This window comes from Ovis aries, chromosome 20 (assembly GCF_016772045.2).
Source record: "Ovis aries strain OAR_USU_Benz2616 breed Rambouillet chromosome 20, ARS-UI_Ramb_v3.0, whole genome shotgun sequence".
Taxonomy (NCBI): Eukaryota; Metazoa; Chordata; class Mammalia; order Artiodactyla; family Bovidae; genus Ovis; species Ovis aries.
The window spans coordinates 3,872,857-3,896,036 of record NC_056073.1 but is presented as its reverse complement, the minus strand read 5'-3'; the positions used below and the strand labels follow the sequence as shown (position 1 = coordinate 3,896,036).

The following is a 23,180-nucleotide window of genomic DNA, read 5'->3' as shown; positions in this document are numbered from 1 at the left end:
CCAAGATCTGAGCCAAACCTGAGATATCAGAATAAATAAACAAACAGCTGACGACAGTGCCGGGCCATCTGCAGACAGCACAGCCTGTAACAACTGAGCAGTAAGTACGAGGACACAAACGCACACGTCCTGAGGCTGGTTCTGCTCTCAAAACTGTTTTGAAGTCACTCAAATAGAAGAAACGACATCCCTCTGCACGGAGAACAGTATCCTTACATGTTTAACTGAACAAATTGAGAAAATAAGATGGACTCAATAGAGAAAGGTGGAAGACAGTGGCCAATCGGCAGCTGATATCCAAGAGGCTTTGGTGATCAGATGCTCTTAACTCAGACTGCCTCCAGTGCAGCCGACGGAGCTGCACAGGCGGGAGGAGACGCGGCAAGTCTGGCCTGAGTGCTGTCCTACAAAAACATCCAGGCTGATTCCATTCCAGAGACGCACTTATAACATGGAACACACCACACTTCCCACTCAAAAAGAGACACTCGGCCTGTAATCCTATCACAATGCAATTTGTCATTTCTCAAGCCTTTAAACATGTTATGCTGACTGCTTCAAATGCTCCAACACTGGACTCCCAGGTCATCTACTGCATTGCCCAACTGAACCTCGCTCCCCAAATAACCAAGCCTAACACCAATGCCAGACAAATGCAAATGAATGGGTTGGAAAGAGTCATGATAAAGATGTTATTCCAAGAAGTTCCTAGCTAAAAATCAAAGCTACATGCCAAGCCGGGGGTGGGGGGGGGTGCATCTTCCTTCTTCGCTGGAGTACAGAAATGTATCACTGTACTTTTCAGCATTCAGTCTAGAACAGAATATTAATGACAGATGAAGGAAGGAAGAAAAGCTCCTTGTGAGATTCTTTAGATTAAAAAACCAGCTCCCCCCCGCCCCAAGATTCAAACAGTTCATTTCAAAGTCGGATGGAGCGGTATCCAACCAGAGAAGAAAGGAAGGCTTGCCAACAAGTGCACGAACTGGGAGAGGAGAGGAGGACCCTGGGATGGGAGCAGCTCAGACCCAGAGCACGCCTTCAGAAAGCTGCCTGGGGGCCCGTGGGGAGAAAGCCTGGTTTCGGAGCTACACAGCCATAGCAGTGTAATAGACTGCCTCACTCTGAATATGCGAGTGGAGGCTGGAAGGACAAAGAAAGCAAACAGAACCAACAACAGAACTATGGAGGGTCTTTTCAAGCCCTGATGATACGGGTCCATCAGTGAGATCAAGCTAAGACCAGTCCCTCCAAGGCTGATCCCCAGGGCTTGGGGCTGCTGCCAGCTCAGAAAGTGAAGTCATCCTCCAGACTCAGGCCACGCTCCTTGCAGGAAATAAACACCTTGGCCCCAGGCCACGACAGCTACACAAGGCACAGTCTGCCGTAAAAGGACTTTAATAACAACATATATTTAATAACCTAACCGAGTCACTGCCGAGTTCAGAGGATCTTTACAGAGGTTTACCTGCTTGGCCCTCTTCCTTGCTTCATCCAAAGATCTTCCTCTCTCCACTAAGCGCTGGACCACTTTCTCCCAGCGACTCTGTACACTGATAAGCAGATTCTTAATGAGAACGACATCTTGCTTCTGACTGAAATATTTCAGGTGGGTTCCAGTTTTGTCCAGCTCTATGATCTGCTCTCGGTGAGAATTGACTTCATTGGCAAAGACCTTTCCAAAAAAATAAAAAAAGCATGGTAAGGAAAAATGGATCTTGAAATGCTTCTGGGATGAGGAGCTGCAAAAGACAGTAGTCAAACCACCAAAAGTATGCTTTTCCCATTAAAACAGCCTGATGTCTAAAAACGTCTGAAAGGTGAGTGCTGTACATCAGGGCTGCAGCGTACCTTGTGTTCATCGATTTGAAACAAGACAGTGTCCAAGATCAGGCTGGGCCGGGAAGCCATGTTGAGGGTCTGCTCTGCCTGGGTGAGCCAGTTGATGAAGTCCTGGAGGGAGTTGTGGAACTCCATGGCCAAGGTGAGAGCCTCTTCCAGTTTAACCTGCAAAGACGGATCAGTGAGCATTCTGTGGTATTCAAGGCGCTCTCCCCCAGTGTGACCACGCTCTGACAGACCCCCTTTCCATCCGCGCTGTATTTCTGCATAGTCTGCATATCTCTGCATCTCTCCCAGACAGGTTTTGAATACTGGCTAACCGAGTCCCTTCAAGTAGAGTGAGAAGCATCGCAGTGCAGGTAAAAAAGAACTTATATACACTGAAATTACGGCTTGGGAACAATCAGCAACAGAACATAATTACAAAACAGAACGTAGAAAAGGGAAATGTGACATGCATATGATTCATTTTGGGGATCAAAATACTATGAAATATATATACATTACGCTCCGTTGGTGAAGGCACATGATCTAGTATTCCAAGCCTACCATTTTTAGACGATTAATATTTTTAATTCCCTCTCAAAGATTTTTGTTGCGTAAGTGCTTATTTTTATATATACAATTCATTTCATTTTCTTGGTCTCCCTCCCTCCACCCCAAGCCTACACACAGCCTGCCTTTGGCTTAATAAGTGTGATTAAAATTATTTAACCACTCAGAATTTGAGTGGTTCACAGGCTATTGTAAACTATATCTAGTAACACTTCATCTATGATATACCTTTCTCTATCTGCATCTGAATAGGTTCCTTCAACTCTGCTCTCCTATGTTAAGACAGAATACTATTTTCAGAACCCATTAATGTCCAAACGCATACGAAGAATATTTAAACACGAGTCATTAAAAGTTGCACTGACATTTTACTCGGAGATAAGGTCAGACTCATGCAATGAAATGGAGACATTCATTCTACAGTGTTCATCAAGGCTATACATACTTTCCTTTCATTGAGCTTCGTTTCCACCGATTCCCACTTTTCTTTCAAGTTATTTATGTCTTGGTCAATATTTGTCTCTGCTGATTTGGGGCATCTTGCAAGCATCTGCTGGCCTTTCTGCATCAGATTCTTATATGTTTCTTCTTTAACATCAAAGGCAGCACAGATTTCCTAAATGGAGATATTCCCCCAAATTACATCACTTTTAAGAGAACAAAATCTGAGTTCTTTTTCCACATTATCAATCCATCCAGCTCACAAATAACCCTGACACTCGAAGTTTCTGCTGTATTGAAAGAACACCTAAACCTACAGTCATACTGTTTCTACCAAGAAACCCTAGAAATGGCGCTACTGTTATCACTCTATCTCACATATGTCGATATTTTAAATGCTACTGCAGAAGGTTACAGAGTACAGTAACCAATCAGCTCTGTGACCCTGGGCGAGTAACGTAACCTCAGAGAGCCTCAATTTCCTCTCTGTACAATGGGTTCTCTAAGTCTCTCCCTGGGACGTGAGACAACAACTATGGTATTTTTTTTATAACGTAATTCTATGCTCAGAAGACTTACAGTGGATAGAAGGAAAGACCCAGTATAGTAAGACAAAAGTTGGTGATTCAGACTTTGAAATCACAGAAGCCAGACTTGCGGCCCTATGGATAAAATATTCCTCTCTCGTATCACATTTTAAAAGTTTTCTACTAGAATGCAGCGTGTATCTTCTACAGAGAATAAAAACAAATACTCCTTAAATGGATTCAGAACTGAAGATCAATGAAGCAATAGTTACATTCACGTAAAAAGTAAGACCAGTTCTATTCCATTGATCTGATTTAATGTAAGTCAAACCATAGCTCTCACTGAAAAATTATATACTAACACTTTCAATTTTATAATTCTAAAAACTGAGATACAGTCCATAAAAATCACCTTTTTAAAGTCTAGAAGTCAGTGTTTTGGTATATTCATAACGATGTGCAACAATTACTACTAATCTTAGAACTTTATTGCCTCAAAACTTTGTAATTTCTTAAACCTTAAAAAGTTCCTCTCTAAACATATTTACAAAAATCCCCCTCTAAACATATTTACAATATCATCTAATCAAAGCAAAGCTTCTAAATATTGCTGAATCTCAGGAAATAGTAACAGCACAAGTTTTCTAGTTTCCTTCATGTGTAAGAGAACAAACTCAAAAGAACATGACTGAAACAGTATTATGAAAATCAGTAACTCTTTAGAATTCCTTAAACCAATCCTATAATCTAGCAAATTATATCAGCAAATTCATTTTAAATATCCTACCCAAACCAGACATGATGATATGTGATTTTCTAAAAAATATTCTAAAGATAAGTCCTTTGCTTTCCAACCTTTTCTTTACATTCTTCTAAATTAACAATTAAAAAATAGCTGTTATTAGACAATCATCTCAAGCATATTTGCTCAAGAATTCATTAAACTTATACTTGTTGGACTGTAACAGCTATGCAGGTACTTCTTGGGAAGTAAGGAGATAACTGGAAGACGGACAGATTTGTGGAAAAGACAAGCACTCCCAAGTTAGTCAATTACTTTTTCAGTGAACAAATGAGTCCCTTGTGGCACCCCAAACCCAACATATTAACAACAAAACCACATACATAATAATTTTCTAAAACAAGGAAAACAGACTCTAGAAAATTATCTACTGGACTAATAGGATTCATTGTAACTGCTCACAGCTACTGCGTAACAAATGTTACCTCTGCTGTATTTCTTCACAAAACCTACAGGATGGCACTTCCTCTCCACATCATCAAATGCAAAATTATCCGCAATAAGTGCAGCTTTATTAGTAGGATTTTACAGGAACATGAGAATTACTAAAGAGGACAGACTTTCACATACAATGGACCATTCCTTTTGCCAAACCCTTAAGTACTTCTGCTTTAATTTCTTAAGATGCTAACTGTAAGCATTAGAATATTAAAAAAGATTTCTGATGCAAATTCATAAATATAAAAATTAGAGGGTTCGTTTCCAACACCTGCAACACACTGCTTTCTCTTACAACTTTTGGAGTAGAATTATGATGGGAAATGAATAGGCAACGTCAATAGATCAGAGACAGTCAAATTTTCCCACACTGCCGTGATAAAAGTCCGAATCTCGAGTTCCATTATTTTCCTTCCTTATCCTTAAGAGAGACAGGGCTACAGAGTCTGAGTGGGAACAGCCCACAGGTAAGAGGCACTGCTCAGGGACAGACAGTGAAAAACAAGCGTCCTCTTGTCCAAACCTGGCGGGTGTGAGGTTGAAGGCATAGCCCCACCAACGTTAAAAGGAGCAAGTAAGTCGCTCTGTCTTCACAGGACAAGAACACATCTCCTAGCCTTCTCTGAGACTCAGTGAGCATCTTACTCACAGCAATACATTTTCAGTTCATTCTGATCCCTTTTGGGATTTTTCTTTTCACTCAAGGAACCACAGTTTAAAATTTACCCTATTACTATCCATAAAAGTTTATCCTTTTTTGGGGGGGAAGATGTGCTTCTAAAAAAATGCCTAGGCTTCTAAAACCTCTTTTTCATGTACTGACACACTACACTTTAAAACAGAGATTCTGACTTTAAAAATTCAATCAACGTTTAATCAATAGTGTCAACCACTGACATTTCTGCTACAAAACTGGATAGCCTTTAAACTTTCACCTACAGTTTATTTACCACCAAGGCCTATACAAAATGGTCAATTTCTTAATCTGAGGCCAGAGCTGGAGGAAACAATAGAGTTACCAAGTGGGCATTGAGCTGCTCCCTGGCTGTTTCTGGTAAACCTCCCAGAGGCTTGGATGCTAACAGATGCCGCTCGGTGTCGGTCAACCACTGCTGCAGATCCTCAATTTCACCATGGAACCCTTTGGCCTGGAGTGAGAAGAGAGGTTCAAGACAGGTGCCAAATATGGTCACTTTGAAGCCAAAAACAAAGCTTAAGCAGCCTGCTAAGCCTTGCCATGCATTCTGAACAACGGCAGGGACCTCTGGACCACCTGCCCTTCCTCGTCAGGAGATCAGACCACCAGGCTAAGAGCTACAAAGCTGCGTCTTCTTCAGCTCTGCACCTTTATCCCACTTATTTTTACTCCTCTCCCCAAGGTATAAAAACTAAGCAGGGGTCTGAAAACCAATCAAAGAAGGCCATGCCATCTTGATCTAGAAGATTACGGGAAGTTTCAGGATTTAGTCCCTTATTCACCTGGCGCAAGGCAGCATCCAGCTGCTGCTTCCTCTGTTCTGTTTTTTCCAAAACATTTTGCCAGCGTTGATTCAAAACCTCCAGCTTGTTCTGAAGGCTGCTCGCTTCTTCTCCTGCACTTGATTCAATTAGGTCATTTCCTGCTTTATTCACGGCTTCCACAGTGGATTGATGAGCTAATACATCATTTTGGAGCACCTGAAAATATTCCAATAACACTTTTACGATGTTTGCTAGTTTGTAATATACTATTATCGCTTCTAAGGCAATTGTTTTATTTCCTGGTTAGGAAACCTTTTGAAATTAAAACATCATATACACAGAATTTTAACACTGTGAACTTTTTAAAATGGTGGACTTCTTTCCCCTTAGCTCTGCAGCTTTGATGAGTATTATCTTCAATCTACCAACATCCCCTGAAATGATTATGCTGAGAACACTGCTAGTGCGTCCCATTAGAACAGCTTTGCAACTGATGACATTATCTAGAGATTATAGTTAAAAGACTCAAAAATATTCATTTGATTCAAGCTCATTCTACTTGAACTTAATTTTCATGTCTTGGGTAGCAATTTCAAACATATACTAATGTACTGATATATATTTGAATATAAAATGAATATATTCCCATGTCTTACAGTTAGTACTCTTAAAAAGTAAACAAATGATGATCACAGAATATTATTTTATCATCTCAGGTTTTAAGGGTGCCAGAATTAACTCTGAAGTTGAAAGGAACCCCAGGAGGCTCTACTATTAAAGGGAAAGAGATTTCACCATCTACTGAGGAGATTTCACCATCTACTGAGAATGCATGAGCCCAGCATTCCATTCAGTTGTTCTCTTACTAGAAAATACACACATAAAATGCCCAGGACAGACCCCAGTGCATAATACCTTCCTACTCTATTATCTGGTGGGAATGTAAGGACAGATTAATGACACTTAGATGCATTAACATGGACAAGAGTGGTAAGTGCAGAAAGCAACTGCAAGGCTAAAAGAAAGAATTCTTTAAAGAATTTTAAAGAACAAATAACAGCTCAGGAATAGCTTCCTTTCGTGAAGACTGTGCTATGTTTTTGGAAACCAGAAGAAATCTTCCTCTATTGTTAGCGAAAGTCTGTGACAATCCTCCTCTACACTCAGATGTGTGTTGCAAAGAAAAGGAGCACCGTGTGTTATCCTGGGTGGGATGTCCCACCCTGGGAACCCCAGACTGGGAGGATTTCAGCCAAGGGCATGAACCACCTGTGATGACTATTCCTCTGACTCCATTCACTCAGATTCTGGGGCATCTGGTGAGGGAGGGTTTTTCGAAAGCTATAAAGTCAGCTGAGTAAGGAGTGATCTTTATAAGCAGCAGATACTTTGATATGGTAACAGTAGGAAACACTTTCAAAAGGTAAGAGCTCAATATTTTCATAGTAAAAGCAAATGATAATTCTATAAAAGTCATTCTTATAAGTGTTCAGAGTCCCGCTATATAAGCCACAGCCTAGGAACCAGAGCACAAAGCAGGACAGAGATGAGAATATTCCCTCCTTTTCTCCCAAATCTGTGCTGGCAATTCTGAATCCTTGAATTGTGACCTTTAGAAACGGAAGGAGAGGGGGAAAGGAAGGATTGGGAGTCTGGGATTAGCAGACACAAACTAGTGTATGGAGGACAGATCAACAACAAGGTGCTACGGTATAGTACAGGGAACGATATTCACTATTCTGTGATAAACCAATGGAAAAGACATGAAAGGAATATATACATACATATTTATAACTGAGTCACTTTGCTATATGGCGAAATTATACACCACATTGTAAATCAATGACACGTCAATAAAATTAATAAAATTTTTAAAAATGCAAGGAGAAAACATCCCTAACTAAAGGAAACTAAAGGTGCCTAACTCATCCCTGCAAAATAACCGGGCCAGGGTGCCTCATGTTCCCATCTCTACCGCCTTCTACAACGTTCCCGTCACTGATGTATGTGAGTTTTAGGACAATGGCTAAGTTTGTGACAAAGTAAATGCTATAAACTCACACTGTGAGAAGAAACATTCTGTCTACATGCAGAGCCACTCTGACTGCAGAGGTCTAATATAGAGGATAAATGAGGACAAACACTGATGATGCGAAGTTAGTTCTAACTGCTTAATCAGACATGGCTGGGTAATGATGGTAAACATAGATAGAACGGCGTAAAAACAGAAGACAAATTTACATTAGGGAACAATTAAAGTAGGGAAACACATGAAGGAAAAGGAATTAGGCAAGAATAATCAAAAACTGTATATCATGATCTTAAAGTGCTAGAAACCTATTATTTTAAAATGGTGTTAATATGTAAAATAATCAAATGTTTCCATATGATAATCAAAGAGAACGTGCAGGATAAGATACCACATAATGTGAATGTTAAAAGTTCTATGAGAGCCTGCTGAATGTCAGGATCAGCTCTACAGGGCATAACTTTTATTCATTAAACCTCATGACTTGACTAAGATGGACGGAATTTTCCACTAGGAATTATTAACCAGTGTCACAAAGATGACAAAAATATGAAACTCTTCTGCATATATCTCAAGGCAAACATGTTCCATTTATAAGCTTCCAAGCAAGCACAGGACATGTAAAAACTCTCCTCAACATAACAAACACTTTTAAAAAGCTAACTCGGAAAGAAAAAAGACCGAGAGACACAAGAAGCCAGTGAAAAGTAAGAGAAAGAAACACAAGGATAAGCTCCAACGTGATTAGAGAGACACCGACAGAAACAGGCAACAAGCCTAAACGCAGCAATGGAGCCGCGAGAAGGGAAGGGTGACCGGAAGGAACACACAACAGCCGGCAAGAAAGCTGTGGCTCACCAGGCTGCTCTCAACTACTCGTCCAACTATGTCATCCAAGGACAGGGATAATCAGAAATTTAAACCCTCCAGTGTTGGCCGCGCAGCCCTCCTAAAATTTAGACAGAAATCCCCCATTCTTGCTATTTTGGAGAATAACCACCTTGACCAATGAGAAAAACATTTTGCCTATCATCTTTTTTAAGGAATGTGCTTATGTTGCAGATGTCAAAGAGAATCTTGGGTCAAAACCATAAAATGCCTAAAAAAGAAACAGACCAGAAACATCTGGTGACCCTAGAAATGCAGAGAGAAGAAAACAGACAATGCAGTAACAGCCACATACGTGATGCTTGGCGAGTTCGATTTCGATGGCCTTGGGGTCTCCTCCAACAGGCTTCTGTTCACTGAGCAAGCCCTCGGTGTGCGTGAGCCAGGCCAGCAGCTCGTCCAGTGCGTGCTGGAACTGCCCCAGCGCTAACAGGGCGCCCTCCAGCTTGTGCTGCAGACAGAGGGGCAGAAGACGATCAACTCACATGTCCAACAGGACAGATGGCCCACGTTTATAAAACACGAGTGAACAAATGATTGCTTCATACTGCAGAGGTCTACAGGCAAAGCCCATGAACCCAATCACATATCCTCCTATAGTTTAGGTTTGAAAAAAACATTTTTTTAATGGCATGAAAAGCAGGAAAAATTCTAAGGAAACAGGCAAATGTAGTGGTTTTCCAAGTTTGTATCCAGGAACACCTTATTTTACTTTTTAATAGTTATTTTATATTAATATATGACCTTGAAATTGGTGTTTACCTGTCTGTTGATGATTCTCTCATCCAGACTGTCCCATATCAACTTCAGCTCCATCAGCGGGTCCTGAACAGTGTGCTTGTCACTTTCTTCTGTTACTTTCTTCAGCAGAAGCTCTGCCTGATGGTTCAGCCTCTCCATTTCTATCTGCTGTTGATAAGCCTCTGACTTAAATTGCTGTTTTTTAAAAAAGAGACATATAAGGAAAATTTGCCACACATCACTAACTTTAAACCAAAATTCTATATTAGGTCTTTATTCTAATTCATACTTCATACTGGGGTGGGCTGAAGAGGAATAAAATCTAATACAGGGTCTACTGATTTTAAAAAAGGCACAGATAAAAGGAGATTTTCTCACACCTGAAACCAATACAACATTGTAAACCAACTGCACTACAATATAAAATAACAATTAATTTAAAAAAGAAATCTTTCTTCATCATTCAACTTTTTCTGATGAAACAATGTCTTTATAGTTTTGCTATTTCACTTCTGTCTCCACAATAAAGAGCAAACAAATTTCAACAATGAACTTCTTTCAGTGTCTGATTATACATATTTAATAAATGTTTCAAAGCTATAGGAAAGAATAAAACAAAATATATATAGTGGCAAATATGAAACCCAGGAAAAAAATCTCTAACAAACTTAATTTCCTGCTCAAAGCATACATACGTCTTGCATTCTCTGAACATTGTATGTTTTCTGTAGCTATGCTGTTCTTTTTTTTTTTTTCTTTTTAATTCTTTTTCTCTTTGGCCATGCTACATAGCTTGTGGGATCTTAGTTTCCCAATCAGGTATCAAGCCCAGGCCCTGGCTGAGAGTGTTGCTAAGTCCTAACCACTGGACTGCCAGGGAATTCCCTGCCATGCTGTGCTTACAATATTTATTTATCCTATGGCTCAACCAGTGCTGACTCAGAATAACATTCCTCTCTCCTGGTGCTTAATGACATGTATGTAATCATCCTAGCTTTGCCAGCTAATATAAGTTAGCCAGGGGTTACCTGTAAGAGGAAACTGTCCTTTCATAAAGTATTGTGCTTAATCTCTAATAGTAAATAATTAAATAGTAAATGATTAATGAGCTAAGCAGTCACTTCATTTTTTTTTTCCAAGCAAAATAATAATTAAAAACAAAAGCACAGTGAACATTTGCTAGAGTCATGGTGTTCTCAATAAACTTCTAAAGAAAATCACTTTATCCTCAACTAAGCTGGGGACACAGAAGTGAGAGCAGTTAGATAACACCATTTGGCTGGTAAGTGGATTAAAGGGGGTGCAATTTCAGATACCTGATTTCAAGGCAACCACCCCACCTAGTCTGCTATATGCAAACCACTGAGATATATGTAAAATGCACAAACCCTCCACATCTGTAATTGTATATAAAGGATATCATGTGTTTACTACAGGAGCAGACAGAGTGAAAAAAAAATCACCATCTAACAATGATGGGAAGAGTAAAGTTCTCAAAAAGAAACCATTTTTTTTCTGACCAAAATATTCTATACCACACTCAAAGAGGAAAACGCTACACTTCTAAAGCCAGATAGTAACTTTATGTGAAAATGTAGAAGCTGATGGAAAGGGGCATGATGCCTCTGCGGAGGAAGACTTAAACCTCGGGAGGAAACGCTGCCCTTAATAAAGGAGCATCAGCAGAGGAATTCAGAGGAAACGGCCCAGCCATTTTCACAGCTGGAGATCAAGAGCCACAAAGGAAAAAAGATTACAGAGGAAAGCAGATGGGAAACAACAAACATCTAGGGAACAAACATTTGGGGAAACACTGTGATCCCATCCACCCACAGGATCCTCCTTCAGCCTATTACACTAACTGAATTATTCTGAACAAGGAAGAAAACAGAAGCGTTGCTGTATATGTCTGTGTCTGTGTGTCTGTGTGTGTGTGCACACGTGCACGCTCACTTGGTTGCGTCAACCTCTTTGTGACCCCATGGACTGCAGCCTGCCCGCCAGGCCCCTCTGTCCATGGAATTCTCCAGGCAAGAATACTGGTGGTTATGGCCACTTCCTTCTCCAGGGGATCTTCCTGACCCTGTGTCTCCTGCACGCAGGCGGATTCTTTACCTGCTGAGCCATCAGGGAAGCCAGTGTATGTATCCGTGACACAGCATGCTACGGAATAATTCAGTTCTAAAATCTTTACAGTTTAGTGTGTCAAAGTGTTAGTTGCTCAGTCGTGTGCGACTCTTTCTGACTCCACGGACTGTTGCCTGCCATGCCAGGCTCTTCTGTCCAAGGGAATTTCCAGGCACGAATACTGGAGTGGGTAGCCATTCCTTTCTCCAGTGGATCGTCCTGACCCAGGGATCAAACCCAGGTCTCCAGCACCGCAGGCGGATTCTTTACAGTCTGAGCCGCCAGGAAAGCCCAACAGTATAGTATACATAGGTAATATGTAACACACACACACACGCATATGTCATCCTAATCTGAACATGAGGACATCTGTAAGGCTATAGATCAAATTTAAGAGTGCTTGCCACTTGGTACATAACATTTCAGTTTGCTTATCTGCATTTTTGAATTTTTCTATAATAAACTGATATTGATTTGGTAAGAAATACTACTAGTATTTTGTATCCTTTATTGAATGAGCACTTATACGCACCTGATTATGTGCAGGCACTATATTGAACCAGTTACGTAATCAAAATGAAGCACTTCAATCATGTAACATAGAAAAATCTGCACAAAGCATTCCATGAATCAAGGACCTAAGAACTCAATGTGCCTGGTGGATTTCTCAGCCCTTACCATACCTTCAGCTCCTCAATCTGCTGCTTGACGGTTTCAAGATCCGTTCCGATTGGAGACATGGAAGCCAATTTGCTACCTGCAATATCTACCCAGTCAAATAATGCCTGAAAAACACACAAGGTCACATTATTATAACAGTATATTGAAACTACTATACCACCTCAAGTGTGAGAGAGAAGTATATCCATAAATCTATAAAGATATTAGACAATGAGCCTGTTTTATAAAAAAAGTAAGTGGCAATATACTGGAACAGTTATTCCAGATATGAAATGGATGAAATCTCCATTTTTGTATCCAAATTTGAAGAAGGAATTCTACCTTGAATAGAATCTTAGAATATCCAGAACTTTCAAGAAAAGTCTTTTTGAAAAAAAGGTTTATAAAGTTACCACATAGAATAAAATTCTGTCCTCTTTTAAGTCTGCCTAAAAAAAGGCAGACTGCATAAATATAGTGAAAGAAAAAGATTCAAACCCATCTGTTGATTCAAATAATCAAGAAGTTGACTGCTAGGCCCTTGAAACAATTTATCTCAACTCTTATGTATTATTTAGATTAGCATTAAAATCCTACACATATAATTATTAAGACCAGTATTATTAACTGCAAAAAACCTGCAAAATCTCCTATAATTCTTATCATTTTTATACAATATAAACATTCTAAAAAGGCTCTACTTACTTTTTCTTTAGGTACTGAATATACAAAATTATTGTGCCACTTAATGAAGTTGCCAGGCCATACAGTCAGGAGGGAAAAACTTTGGAACAAGCCCTGAGAGCTTAAGCAACAACTTGGGAAACAAAATGTGTTTTAGTTAACAAGCAAGCCTTGAAACCTCTGGAGTTAGTGTCTTCAGCTTTGGACACTGAGCTACAGTTCAGTCCACCACTGCCCTTCATCCCCAAGGTGATGCTATTGATCTAGGATCAGTGGGACCTCTGAAGGGCCTTGTGTTTCTATCAGTAGTGATGAGAGTAAGCTTCCATGTCCAGCTGGGACCTTACCCCCGCCCCAGGGCTATTGATGGCAGTGCCATCTCCAGCCCAGAGAGAGACACAGTCCCAGGGACCCGCCAAACAGATGTGAGAATCACCCGCTGGCCTCGCAGACAGAGCTGGAGCCTGACAGGTTACTGGCTGCTGATACCCAACCAATAATTGATCACACTGGTTTAAGAAGAAAGGCAGGAGAATTATAATAAGGTGTCACTTGTAGTGAATTTTTAAAAATATATTTACAAGGTTCAAAACACTTCTCAGCTGGCATAAAGCTGGGCTTGTGATATTTATTTTTATAAATTTAGAAATGAAGTCGCCTAGTCAAAGGGAAAAGATGTCCTCATCTGAGCTTTACAAATAATATTCTTAGTGTTATGGAAATATTTAGAGAGGCCTTTCCCACATGGTTGGATGAAGGCTTCAACTGCTGCCACCCTGTCAGGAAATGGAACAACGTTAAGCAAAGTGGGGAGAGAAATGTCCCTGAGTTGGCCTCAACTGACAGGAGAATTTTTAATATTAAAGAATAAACTAAAAAACTGGTTAGTGAACTGAATGAGAACCTGCGAGGGATGTGGAAAAACAACCATTAAAAGGGATTATATACACAGAAAAGAAGAAAACACTTTTTACATGACTGATTATGACCTAATAAAAGAGAAATCTATTTTAGTTCACCAGGAACACTGGCTTCAAATCAAATTTCTTTATGTCTGACTTGAGCTAGATACACTTGGTGATATTTTTAGATAGTGTTTACCCCTTTCATCTTACTCCACTCAACTCCAGGACAGAACTCAGACTCAGCTCCACTTCACCGTCTGGTGTTGGGACATTTATGAAAAATACTGTGACTTTCACCTTAAAAAGTTAAAATATGTTTTTCAAAGTAAATGTCACCGAATGTGTGTAAAGGGGGTGTCTATATATCTGTACGTATCTCCAGTGTCAGAAGTCTCTTTGAAAAGACACAGCATGAAGTGAAGCAGGTGAGTTGACTATATCACACCTGCAGCTACGAGGCAACACCAACGTGTGACTTTGTGAGCATCATTTAATCTGAACCCTCCCCTCCAGCAGACGCTGCAAGCCTTACCTGCAGTCCATCCTGGTACTGAACGGCAGTCTGCATCGCCTCCTCAAGTCTGTCTACCCGATCTTTCCAAGCTTTGTTGAGAGAATCCCATGCTGAATTTAGCTACAATGTAAATATTAGAACTCTTTCAGTGTCATATAGTAGATTTTCAACTACTATCAAACATGCTTTAATTAGCAAAATACTTTTAGAAACCATCTGATAAGCTAGGAAACATGGGGGCTGTACCTCATCTATACTTTTTTTGACAATGGGCTTGTCAGGCTCCCCACATGCAGCAATGAGTTCAGAACCGAGGTTAATAACCATGTCCAGCTCTTCCTGCAATCCATCTATTTCCTCCCTTATGACCTAGAATAAGAAACGGCAGCCTTTAGTATTTTAAGCCAAACCACAGTGAAACCAAAAAAATGCACACAGACATTGATGACAGTTGTCTCCAGGAGACGGGCTGAGAATCAATTTTTATTTTCTTCCACCTGTTTTCTAAGTCTCTGCACTAAACTTTTGCAACAAGAGAACAGAAAAACCGAGAACAAGTGTCCTCTGAAGGAACACATGTCAAGTGCTTATTATAAAGACAGTATTTAGGAAATAATTCCATGTAACACATACCAGAATAAGTTTTTAAAAAAATAATATCAACAGTACTGAAAAGCATAAAAATATGTTTTGTCTTTTAAACCAGTGAGTTTGGCAATACACACTTAAAACAGACATAAGTATCATATAACCTTAAAGATGTCACACAAATTAATGTATTTGCTTAGTTAGCAGGTGTAGAATAACCTAACTCCGGATTTTCAGTTTTACCCTAGGACATGTAAAGTACAAAAAGAAAACCAGACCTATGACAGAAATGCCAATTCATGTTGATGTATGGCAAAACCATCACAATATCATAAAGTAAGCATCCTCCAATTAAAATAAATTAAAAAATAAAACAAATACTTGTTTTAAAAAAAATGATATGTAGTATTCTACCTTTGCTTTCATTTTCTTGGTTAACTACATTTATTCATTTAAGATGCATTTATTGACCATGGATGAACCAAGCCCCAAACCAGGCATCGGAGACGCAGGGAGAAGGGGCTCCAAGTCCACCAGGAAAGACAGAGGTACCGCCGACTGCAGTCTTGTGTGTGATGCGCGTGCTACGGGAACAGACTGACTCAGCTGAGTATACCAGAGGGCGGAGGGTGACAATCCACCTGAGCCTCGGAGTCTGAGCGAGTCGCCAGAGGTGTGTCAGGAGAGGCACCCCAGGGCGAGCAAACAAAATGTGCAAAAAGCAGACGCTAAAAGGAGCGTAGCTGCTTTGGAGAAGGAGCTGGGGAAAGGAGAGGAGAAAAAAGTGGCTTTGGAAACACAGGCCTGGGCTAGGCTGGGGTGGAAAGGGCCGATTCCATGTTCCAGGTAACCTGGATACTGGGTAATGGATGCAATTCTCCAAGGGCTCCGAACCAGCAGGACGGCAAGAGTGGGACTAGAGGACGACGGGCAGCAAGCTTAGAGGCTGGAAGGAGAGAGACTGCAGGCGGGGCTGCCGCTCGGATTCCTTTCGTAGACATAAAGGACACCACAAGGCCCAGCAGTGAGGCAGAAGCAGTGGGGATGGAGAGAAACTTTCTAAATACACATTCTCCAAGGGAAACCTGCAGGGGACTCTGTCCCCTACTCCACTCCTGTGCATTCCACTTTCAGAGTCAAGTAGCCGTCTTAACAGCATAATCCCAAATATTTACACTGAAGGAACCCAGCACTCATGCTGCTACGCCTTGTCCCCTTAACTTTAAGGGAGACTCGGCTCACCTCCGCCGCTTCCTGCTGCTGCTTCACCACGGAGGGGTCAATGCCGGGGTCCTCCAAGTCGCGGATGAAGTCCTGCGTGTCTTTAGTGGTGACCACCAGGGACAGGTGATCACACCAGAACTTCTCTGCCAGCTCCATCACATCCAGCAGCTTGGCCTCCCGCTCCTCCACCAGCACGTGGATGTTCTCCCAGATGAACACCATCTGGTCGAGCTTATCCTGAACAGCTACGAGCAGAACAGTATCGGGAAGACACACCTTTTTATCAACAAAAGCACAACTTTCTAGCTCACACAGGAATCACAATTCTGTCTGCCAAGGATCTAGACCTGCGCCAAATGTGGGTTGAGCCCATCTAGTGGGTATCCCTGGGCCCAGTGGCCTTTACAGACAAATGCAATTCATGAGGGTGTCCTGTTCCTTATGAACCAAGTCTTCCTGATACAGGACAACGCTCAGAGGCACCGGAGCCCAGGGGAGACCCGAGTTTACCGAGGCTGGCCTTACTTCAAAAAAAGGTTTAGCCTATTCTTTATGCTCTCCAAATCAAGAATAGAGATGTCCATGCAATCCCTGGAATGTAACGAAATAGGACACGTATTTTGAGTTCCCTTCTAGCAACCCCTTACCATGAATTTCTGACCTCTGCACAAGCTCTTCCTTTCAACCCCAGGCCAGACCTTTAAGGTGTCAGCTTAGGACCCTGGTGGCCGTTTTTGTGGCCGTGGGATTGGGTACCTGTCACATCAGTTAATGCAGTCAGTAACGAGGACAAGCTATCCCTAGGTTTGGTCTTATTAGCATTATGCTCTAATCACCTGATTTAAAGGGCCTGGAGACCACACGGTTTTTGTACCATGATGCACGCTGTATTTACTGGACTGATTTCACAGACACAGGAAGACAGTAACCAGGGACTGGTGTGCACAGCCCTTCCACCCCAAACAGGCCCCATCTGTGATACTTTTTTCCTAAACTCCAGTGTGTCGACATGCAACTGGGCTGTCGGGACACCCAGAATCATTCTAAGAGTAACATCCAGAGGTCCCTTTGCCAAAGGGCTCACCTTTGGCAGATATGTCCTTGTCCGTGCCCTGGGACCGCGCGATCATCTCCTCGCCCCGCTGCCTGAGGGTCTCGTACAGGGGCTGAAGCTTCTCCATGTCCACCGCCACATTCTTGTTCTCGCTGACCTGCTCCCTGATCTTCTCCACCTCCGCCGAGATGGACGGCGGCTGCCGCAGCCGCTCCACCACACGCTCCAGGCTCTCCAGGATCTGGTCGATCTTGTCATGGAACTGCGGGTCAAGCACAGGGGCTGCTTACAGAGCAAAGACACCACGGGTGGGGTTCAAGCGACCAAACTCCTGCTTAAGGCCATGGCCAGGAACCAAACCTGGGCCCCTCTGTGAACACATCCAAAGAGAGCTCCATCCAGCTGGTGAGGGAAGCTATGCCTGGAATCATAGCTTATGTACACCTCTCTGAGTCACACTGCTATGGGCACAGGACTACTGCTTGGAAATAAATTCATTTAGAAATGGCGTCTGTTAATATACAACCAGGCCACCTGACAGCAGCATCTGACGACTGCTGCATATTACCACAATCAAAATAACAATAATTTTGAAAATCAGTTCAATAATCTGGGTGTCTGTCTATCAACACTGACAGACCATCATTCACTTTACTGATTATTTTGGCATCCTCAGAAAGTTACATTATTACTGTGAAATTCATGGGCAGGTTTGATGAGATGAAAGGGATTTCTTAAGTTACAAGTGTCCTGAACTAAAAAATGTTCAAAACAGAAGATGTGATGGAAGCCTGCATTTAATTCACGGTCAAACCCATAATGAGATCCATGAAAGAATTTTAAATTTCCACTTGCAAAGATACCGCAGACAATGAAGCAAAGTTATAGACATTTGTTCACTTATATTAACAGATTTCACACGATCCTCAACATTAAATGAATTGTCAGGCAGGATTACAGGAAATGGACCAGTGTATCTAAAACTAAACACCAAGCCTTCAAAATGGAAAATTTGCAGGTAACCGCAAATAGACTTCTTGAAAAAGATATTTTCAAAATAATTTTTTTCAACTTTTCTTTCTTCTTCTTCAGCCTATCACTCATAGTCATCTTATTGCTGTCTTGGGGGTGATTTATTAATAATGATAATCACACTTTCTTTTATCTCTTCCAACGGCAAACACGGAATTCCACTCTAGATGGACACTTATTTAGATGTCTGGACAACCGAGTATTTCTTAAGTCACTGAAAATTATGCCTTACTTATATACAAGCAGGCAGAGAAACGTAAGGACTGGACGCTGGCAAGTATCACCTCTGAGACTAAAACATCAATACTCAAGAGTTAATGCGATGAAACAATTTCAGCTGGAGCTGAATTAGGAGACCCGGAGACCATCCTCGCAAGCGCTGCTGTGGGAGAGCCCGCCGCACTCGGGGCGCAAAGCCTCACCTGAGTTGACTGAGAGATGGCTTCATCCAGGGCCACAGCTCGCTTTCTGACATCTTCTTTAATCTGACTGTAGAGGGTGTCCGCGGCCACGTACTTCTCTTGGATAGAAAAACCTTCCCTCGGGCTCAGCTCCAATAACTGCGGCCCAGTTTTGTTCATCTTATCTATATGAGGCTTGTGTTCAGCTATCAACTCTCGCAGTTGCTACAACAAAGCAAACGGCATTTCAGTATCTCAGAGGCGCACCTCCACCATACAGCTGTCAACGTTCTCAGTGCATCCAGCTGGCACGGAACTCCAAACACACACCCTCCCATCACAAGGCTCTGAACGAGCAGCCCTCTGCCAGGAAGAGATGCCCCTGACACAAAGATTAAACAACAGTCTGGTCGCGTCAAGCCCCTCTCAGGACACATGCAAAACTTCTGGATGAGTGAAGCACCTACTCCCAATTCATTACGACTTTTCTACTAAGAGCAGTACGTTCTAACAAGAGTATTAGCCGAGGGTCCTATTACATAAAAGGATTATGAACTCACTGTGTCCCAACCTACAGAGACCAAGCGGTAATTCTCAGTATTCCTTTCTGCACATTCGTGGTACATATGAAAATTATTTAGAAGTTAGGATGGAAGGGAGAGGGAGGGAGAAGAAGAAGGGAAAAGAAGCTCAGCAGAAGGTGGAGATGATGCTGAGAGAAAATATGACAGGTAAGTGAGGCGCTTTCGTTATATTAATATAATACGGAAAAGAATGGATATATGGCATATATATATCTATATTGTGCGTAATACAGTGCACAAGGCATTGTCATTATATTGTATGTAAACCAACAAAAAAGTGTCCATATATATTACATTATCTATCTGTGAGTCTATTCGACGTATATATGTGATCTGTATGATATTCACGTATATAAACAAATCTATTGGCACTTATTTTTAAATGTTCATGGCTGCAAGGGTTATCAACCCATCTATCAAAAACACAGCTGTATACTGAGTATTGACTGTAAGGTGTACTTAAGAGAAAACACATGACATATGAGTATTCTGCATAATATCATCTAACCAAGAAATACGATGATAGCGAATCTAATGAGGGGAGTGGAATCCAGGTGGAGCCCCATTCCTTCTGGGGAGGTGGCTCCACTGGGGATCGTGAGTCTCTCCAGAGTCCAGGGCCTCCTGTGACTGCCCACAGCCTTCTCCAGGGCCGGCCTCCTGTGGCACTGAGATGCCCTGTTCCACTCCGTTATTCTTGAGTTTCCCCAACCAGCAGCTTCTCATCCTCAGCCGAAGGTGTGCCTGCACGCTGCTATCCAACCCCTGGTAAAAGTTCCTCTGAGAGAAATTACACTCAGGAAAGACAGTCTAGAGGAAAACTAGAGATCTTTCTCTGCAAATATTTTAATTTCCATCAGGAAATTACCATCCACCAGGACAGCCACACAGATGGACTTTCATTTTAAAAGTGGCCACTAAGGAGTGCATTTGAGTCAGTGCTAATGAGGTGGAAGAACCCAGAGTCTATTATACACAGTGAAGTAAGTCAGAAAGAGAAAAACAATTATCGCCTATTAGCACATATACATGGAATCTAGGAAGACGGTACTGATGAACCTATTTGCAGGGCAGCAGTGAAGAGGCAGACCTAGAGAACAGACTGTGGACACAGGGGGTTTGGGGGGAGGAGAGAGTGGGACGAATGGAGAGAGCAGCATGGAAACGCACACACTATCACATGTAAACAGACAGCCAGGGGGAATTTGCCCTTTGACTCAGGGAACTCAACTCGGGGCTCTGTGACAACCTCGAGGAACAGGATGGAGTGGGAGGTGAAAGGGAGGCTTCAGAGGGAGGGGACACGTGTATACCTATGGCTGATTCATGCTGATGTATGGCAGAAACCAATGCAATATTGTAAAGCACCTATCCTTCAATTAAAAATAAATAATTTTTTAAAAAGTGGCTACTAAAATCAGTCATGCAAATTCTTTACAAAGTGGTTGAGAAAACGGTTCAGTACATCATGAATAAACCCCAGTGCAATATCTCTTATTTTTGAAGTTTTTCTGAAGGTGGTCTCAAAATTCTTTTGGAAAAGAGCAAAATAAGAAAAAAAAAAATTAGCTTTAAAAATATAAAAAGAAGGAAGGTCTGATCAGTCTAACACACTAGGCACAGTCCCTGGGCAGTCCAGGCAGTGATTTCCTCATTTTGTTCTACATTATTTGATAAATTCATCCTGTTTTACAGAACGGAGGTGATGATGGTAAGATCGGTTACTATACAATCTCATGCAGAAGAAACATGTCACCCGAGTTTTGGCTCCAACATCCCAGCGGGCATGTTTGAAAAAGCAGCTCATACGATGAGTATCAAGGGACTCTCAGTAAAGTGAGGAACCTCTGCTGAGAGCTCTTGAGTGGCCTGGACTCTTAAGTGGCTGTCACCTGTGCAGTGCACGTTGCTCAGGCACGTCCAACTCTGTGCAACTGACCCCATGGACTATACAGTCTATGGAATTCTCCAGGCCAGAATACTGGAGTGGGTAACTTTTCCCTTGTCCAGGGGATCTTCCCAACCCAGGGATCGAACTTAGGTCTCCCGCATTGCAGGCAGATTCTTTACCAGCTGAGCCCAAGGGAAGCCGAAGAACACTGGAATGGGTAGCCTATCCCTTCTCCAGCGGATCTTTCCAACCCAAGAATTGAACCGGGGTCTCCTGCATTGCAGGTGGATCCTTTACCAACTGAGCTATCAGGGAAGCCCCACCTGTGTAGCATCACGACCAAACACCTTTGCTGTCAGATGAGTCTTCTTAAGACTACTCCACGACAGACAGGAAAACAGCCACAGGATAGCTGCTTGTGCGTGTGTGCGTGGAGAAAAGGCTCGGCAGGAGAGGCCCTCTGCTTTATACACAACAAAACGATTCTTGGCAACCATCCTCAGAGCCCACTCATGCAGGAGATACTTAATGTGACTTCAAGGTAACTACCACTTACTGATAACGTGGCTCTCTGGGACATTTTTCATTCCTGGCTAGAATGAACGAAAAGACGTTCCCCAGGATGGCGAAGTGGACGCTGTGAAGTTGCAGAACAATGCTGCAAATATTCTGAACAATTTAGTTTGAACAATTTTGAAGATTTGGCTACAAAGTTTTGAATTCCTCTTTCTCCATACAAATCTTATATTTGTTTTGAGAACTGAAAGATTATGCCGAAAAGGAAAATTAACTCAATTTTAAAATTTTCCGTTCAGTAATGATTCTTTTCGACCTATTTGATGTTATGCTGAAAATCAGCTACTCAAATCTCACCTCAGAGTAGAAGAGACCCATGAAATATTTTCCTTGAAATATTTTATCTTAAAAATCATTAGGTGGCAAGGCATGAGGATTTCTACCAAACATAACCTTTCTACTAAAATTAACTATACATAGTTTGTAAGTCTTTCTCCCACTGAACAATTTAGATAGAATGCCATAAAGTTTCCATTTTGCACTAAAGTGTCCTCTAAAGCTCTTCTAAACAAATACTTAAAAGATCCTTACCAATGCCAACACATTTAAAGAGCAAACAATAAGACTAATAAGCACGTTACTTCAAACGATGATGTAATATACCAAGTTAAACTTTAGACTCGTGCACACACTCAATGACTTGGAATAGTCGTAGTAGTTTTGGAGTACATCCTATACAGATCTGGGAGAGCAACTAAGGTTCACAAGATCATAAGTAATAAGAATTCTCGACGTTCTTCCAACAGTCTTGAATCTTCTCACTCAAACCCTTGCAAAATTTTAAGCTAATCAACATTTCTGTGACTGCAGAAACGAGGGCTTCATGATGCCTTTTTGTATGTCTAAAATAGGATTTATTTGTAGATAGAAAAATACTCTCTCCTTTGCTCATGTAAACTTACAGGAGCAGAGAACTTCAAAGATTTCTATGCACAAAAGGTTAAAAAAAAGAGGGGGACAACTGGTCTTTAAACCTCAGCAGTTTTCCCCTTTTCACAGAATTTCACGTTGTTGACACGTTTGTTACAGCGTCTATTTTCTCCCAGCTCAGCAGCCTTGTCTGTGTGAGGCTGCCTCCACATATTTCTTCCGCTCACATTCATTCAGATGGCTCCAACCACTACGAAGTATAGAGCTTAGTCCAATTAGGGTACACTGAAAGCAGCTCGACCTGATCAGCTCGCTGAAAGGACTCGAAAGCTTATTTCCCTGACGC

General features: G+C 41.6%; 1 protein-coding gene across 34 annotated transcripts in view; it reads right to left on the bottom strand.

Moving 5' to 3' along the window:
- DST (dystonin) overlaps positions 1 to 23,180 on the bottom strand; it is a 524,163-nt gene that overhangs the window by 33,488 nt on the left and 467,495 nt on the right. For all 34 annotated transcript variants that reach the window (XM_060403014.1, XM_060403015.1, XM_060403016.1 and 31 more), the window contains 13 exons: positions 18,935 to 19,138; positions 17,511 to 17,742; positions 16,445 to 16,671; positions 14,861 to 14,983; positions 14,633 to 14,734; positions 12,535 to 12,636; positions 9,746 to 9,919; positions 9,279 to 9,434; positions 6,085 to 6,282; positions 5,625 to 5,753; positions 2,843 to 3,013; positions 1,852 to 2,007; positions 1,469 to 1,675 (listed from right to left, as the gene is read on the bottom strand). In XM_060403014.1, coding sequence (XP_060258997.1) covers positions 1,469 to 1,675; positions 1,852 to 2,007; positions 2,843 to 3,013; positions 5,625 to 5,753; positions 6,085 to 6,282; positions 9,279 to 9,434; positions 9,746 to 9,919; positions 12,535 to 12,636; positions 14,633 to 14,734; positions 14,861 to 14,983; positions 16,445 to 16,671; positions 17,511 to 17,742; positions 18,935 to 19,138 — 2,181 coding nt within the window. The remainder of the gene's footprint in view (positions 1 to 1,468; positions 1,676 to 1,851; positions 2,008 to 2,842; positions 3,014 to 5,624; positions 5,754 to 6,084; positions 6,283 to 9,278; positions 9,435 to 9,745; positions 9,920 to 12,534; positions 12,637 to 14,632; positions 14,735 to 14,860; positions 14,984 to 16,444; positions 16,672 to 17,510; positions 17,743 to 18,934; positions 19,139 to 23,180) is intronic.